This window comes from Palaemon carinicauda, unplaced genomic scaffold (assembly GCF_036898095.1).
Source record: "Palaemon carinicauda isolate YSFRI2023 unplaced genomic scaffold, ASM3689809v2 scaffold3014, whole genome shotgun sequence".
NCBI lineage: Eukaryota > Metazoa > Arthropoda > Malacostraca > Decapoda > Palaemonidae > Palaemon > Palaemon carinicauda.
Window position 1 is genome coordinate 15,001 of NW_027170683.1, and position 5,000 is coordinate 20,000.

The 5,000-nt window shown below is 34.5% G+C and overlaps 1 protein-coding gene across 1 annotated transcript in view; it reads right to left on the reverse strand.

Moving 5' to 3' along the window:
- Positions 1-5,000, reverse strand: part of LOC137636455 (uncharacterized) — a 6,347-nt gene that overhangs the window by 153 nt on the left and 1,194 nt on the right. Inside the window, exon 2 of the mRNA XM_068368879.1 lies at positions 388-5,000. This exon is cut by the window's right edge and continues 864 nt beyond it. Within this exon, the coding sequence (XP_068224980.1) occupies positions 388-5,000 (4,613 nt within the window). The remainder of the gene's footprint in view (positions 1-387) is intronic.

A 5,000-nucleotide genomic window follows, 5' to 3' on the forward strand; every position in this document is an offset into this window, starting at 1 on the left:
TGTGTATTGCCCTAGTTGACATACATGTAAATAATACACCATACCTTTTGAGCTCTTTTCTACCTTCCTAAATTATAAATGGACCAAAATAATCAACTGCACTGTAAGTGAATGGAGAAGACATTTCTACCCTATCCTTTGGTAAATCGGCCATCTTCTGTGTAAGAGTATCATGTCTAATTTTTCTACAAGTTACACATTTTGATATATGTTTTGCTACTAAGGATGATCCACTTATAATCCAGTAACCACTAGATCTAATTTCGTTTAAAGTTAAATTTCTACCTTGATGGTGTACTTTATTATGATAGTGACAGATTATCAATTCAGTAATATGACTATTCTTTGGCAAAATCACAGGATATTTTACATGGACATCAAAATTACTTCTGTTTAATCTACCACCCACTCTTATTAAGCCATCACTACCAATAAATGGATCAAGCTTGTACAAATTGCTAGATTTCCTTAAACATTTATCAAATTTGTTATTGCTTATACTTAACAACTGATATTCATATTGAAAAGCTTCTCTTTGGACTAATTTTATAATGGTAATTTCTACCTTGATTAGCTCTTCTACAGACACATGAACATACTCAGTATATAATGACTTTTGTTTCAATTTATCAATAAACCTATTACATAAAGCTAATGACCTTCTGGCACGTGTCCAATCTGAGAAGTAATTAAGTCTGGTAAGTATGGTAGCATAATTATTATCATCAGTGTTAATTGCCAGTGACACTTTCTTTAATTCTGGATCTTCATCTGTAACTTCAAATGAACATAAAGTTTCATTATCAGCATTATCATGTTTTAAGAATTCAGGTCCATGCCACCACATATAGTTACTAGTCAGATCATGAACAGACATGCCTCTTGAACATAAATCAGCAGGATTATCACTTGAGGAAACATATCTCCATTGTTCAGGCAAGGTGTGATTTCTGATTTGCGCAACTCTGTTTGCAACAAAAACCTTAAACTGTTTACATTGATTAGCTATGTATCCAAGAACAATTGTACTATCTACCCAAAATACTTCTTTACTAATATTGACCTTCAACTCCTTTTTTAAGAAATAACTCACTTTCACTGATGCTAATGCAGCAGTGAGTTCTAACCTAGGTATTGTAAAAGTTTTCAAGGGAGACACTCTTGATTTAGCCATAACTAACCTAGTATGTACTTGTCCATTTGCATCTGTCATTCTTAAGTATGAGCATTGACCATAACCCTTCTCACTAGCATCAGAAAAATGATGCAATTCATAGTCTATGACATTCATGTTGGCTGGTTTATAACATCTCTCAACTTTAATATCTTTCAATTTGGGTAATTGACTTAACCAGTTTTCCCATTCAGTAATAACAGTTTCAGGAATAGGATCATCCCAGCCAAGGTCTTGTTTACATAGGGTTTGCAAAACTTTCTTACCTGTAAGAATGAATGGTGATATCATGCCTAGAGGATCAAAAATAGAGCTAACTATGGATAAAACATTCCTTCTAGTACTAGGCCTTTGAATGGGTTTGACATTAAAATTAAATGTATCTGTTTCAGTACACCATTCCATACCTAATGTTCGTTCCACTGGCAATTTATCTTTCGTTAAATCAAGATTCTTAACTGATTGAGCAACTTCATCAGGACACATAGCCTTTAAAACTTCAGCATTATTGGCAACAAATTTGTGCAAATGGAAACCACCCCTTTTACATATCATCTGACTGTCTTTGGCTAAGTTTATGGCTTCCTCCACTGTGGCTACAGACTTTAAGCCATCATCCACATAAAAGTCTTCTTTAATGAACTCTGCTGCCTTTTCAGTAGTTTTATCCTTAAATCTATCAGCAGCAGCTTTCAAAGCATAGTTTGCAACAGATGGAGAGCTTCTAGCACCAAATAGATGAACAGTCATCCTATATTGAACAATGTCGCCATCTAAATCATGGTTATCAAACCACAGAAATCGTAAAAAATTCCTGTGTTCTTCATTTACTAAAACTTGGTGATACATTGCTTCTACATCACAAGTAAATGCAACAGAATGATTTCTAAATCTACACAAAATACCAGCTAGACTATTTGACAAATCTGGTCCCTGAAGTAAACAATCATTCAAACTTACATTTTTATACATAAAAGAGCAATCGAATACTACTCTGATTTTGTCAGTCTTTCTGGGATGGTAAACCCCATGATGTGGCACAAACCAAACCTTTCCATTAGTTAGGCATGTTTCATTCAAAGGAACCCTTTCAGCATAACCCTTATCAATCATATTCTTCATGAAATTTATGTAATCATTTTTCATGCTTACATTCTTCTGAAGCTTTTGTTTTAAGTTGGATAGTCTTTTCTGGACTACTAACTTATTATCTGGAAACTGAATACCACCTCCTTTGAGTGGCAATGGAATTTTAAACTGTTTACCATCAATAATCTTAATACCATTACTAACAATTTCAATAAACTGTCTTTCTTCTACTGACAAAGCTACCTCATCCTCACTAACATTACTTATGAAATCAGATTCAAACATCTCTCTGACATGATGAGGCTCATACACTTCTTTTACTTTGGTTGGTACTGTAAAAATGTTATTTGATATCATGGAATTTATTTCAATTTCTTCAACTACAGTTCTATTAACAACAACATCACTTTCTAAATTATTCTCATTGACATTTACATTACCAATAATTCCCCATCCAAGAGCTGTTCTCTGACCATAGGGCTCATTTCCAGACCCAGGAATGATTTCTAAAGGTTTGACAGCTTTTATACAGTTTATGCCTATCAATAGACCTATCTGAATGTCAGGATTATACTCTACTAGCCTTCCAGCAATTTTCTTAAGATGAGGCCATCTTAAAGCTGAACATTTTTTAGGGATTTGTGCTCTTCTTGCAGGAATAGTTTTTCTAGAGTAGACACATGGTAAATTTACAGTACTATTTTCATTTATGCCCTTCACTGATAAACCAAATACTTTAGTACTTGTTATAGCCTCTTCACCCAGCATAGTCGCTATCTTGATGACAGAATTTTGGCCATTGACATTCATATACCTTAGGACACTTTCTTTGATAAAACAAGCATCTGACTGATCATCCAATACTGCATATACCATGACCTTATTATTTGTATTCCTATGGCTTAACCAAACAGGTACAATCATTGAGTGAACATCAGCTGAAAAATATCTGTTAACATTAATTCTATTAGCTACAGCTACAGCCTGTTCTTGTTGGGTATCACCAGAACTTGGTTTTTTATTCAAGTTTTCATCGTGGAGAATTGTTGGGTGCCATCTCTTGCATTTAATACATTTCCTTGGTCTTTTACAATACCTTGAATAATGACCAATCTTGAAACAACCCCTACACATCTTTTTATCTGTCAAATATTGGTTTCTTTGAGCAAGATCAAGTTTTAAGAACTCTGGGCATTTTTCCATATCATGGTTTTGTCTACAGTAATAGCATGTAAATCCTACATTCATTTTACTCTCGGTTTGTTTTTCATTTTTAGATTTATTTTCATCAGATGCAGCATTTGTAACATTATTAACTTCATTAAATTTAGTAGCAAATGATGTACGCCTTGCAACCTTACTTTGTGGTTGTTTTTCTTTAGGTGTAAATACTGTATCTCTCCTATTAAGTGCACTGTAAGATGATGTTGGATTACATGCCTTATTGGCTTCATCACTTATGAACCTTGTAAACTCTTCAAAAGATGGATATTCCTCTTCATCAATTGTGATTCTTCTAGTTACTATACAATTCCATCTCTCTGCAATTTGGGCAGGCAACTTCTGTAACATAAGTTTGTTTTCTTTAGGATCGTTAAGAATTGCTAAGTACTTTATGATTCCCATGGCTGTTTTACAGTGTTCTAAGAAATCAGAAAATTTCCTCAAACCTGGACCATCATTAATTGTAATCTTAGGCCAACCTTCAAGCTTGCTTCTAAAGGCATCAGCAACAATAAATTTATTTCCAAACCTATCATGAAGTATCTTCCAAGCTTTGTCGTAAGCCTCTTGGGTCCCAAAAGAAATAAGATTATCAATGGCAGTTTTAGCTTGACCATCTGTATATTTACCTAAGTAGTACAATCTTTCAGCAGCATCATCTGTTTTATATTCAATTAATGTAATAAATGATGCTTTCCATTGAGGGTACTTCAGCAAATCTCCAGAAAATACCTCTGGTTCTTTAGCGGGTAAATTGTCTTTACATTGCCTTGCAGCAAACAAGTTAGCTAGTTTCTCTAAGTTTTGATTTTGAAGATCAGCAAAACCTTTTAAAATATCCCATTGATAAACTTGACTGGACTGTACGTTATCATTATTGATAATGTTAGGTTGTTCATGAAAATCTGTCAGGGGTTCATGAGCGTGTAGCCTTGGTCTATTAACATCAGGTTGTGTATTGCAAGTGACGGCATTTTTGGGATCTACTATTAGCCTAGGTTCACCTACTACCTCATGGGATGCCTCATCTATAGTACTACAACCTAGCCTAGGCTCATTTGGTATTTTGAAATCTGAGTTCAGGTTTGTTTCTTGGCCTAGCCTAAGTTTACTTGGCTGTGAGCGTCCTATGGGCTGGTAATTATAATTATGGTCTAGCCTTGGTTTCCCTGGTTGTATGAAATCCGTTGGAAATCTAAACACCTGAGCATTTGGATTTAGATCAGTTGTTACCTTTATTTCTGCCTTCCTTTTGTCTAAATCTTTGTCTATACTATCTAAACCTCCAGCAAAGGAAAGGGACTTTTGTACACTGGAACCTGACAATGAATAATTTACAACTCTACTATCTTCAAGATATCTGTGCAAGAGACCTTCAGTGGGTTGCTTATTTTCACCTAACGGAAAACTCAGGCATGACTGTGGATCAGTTTCATTTTCTTCCTCTAAAATTTTATTAACTGCACATATCTCAGCATTAGTGGCTTCAATTTCTTTGTCAATTTCTAATTTC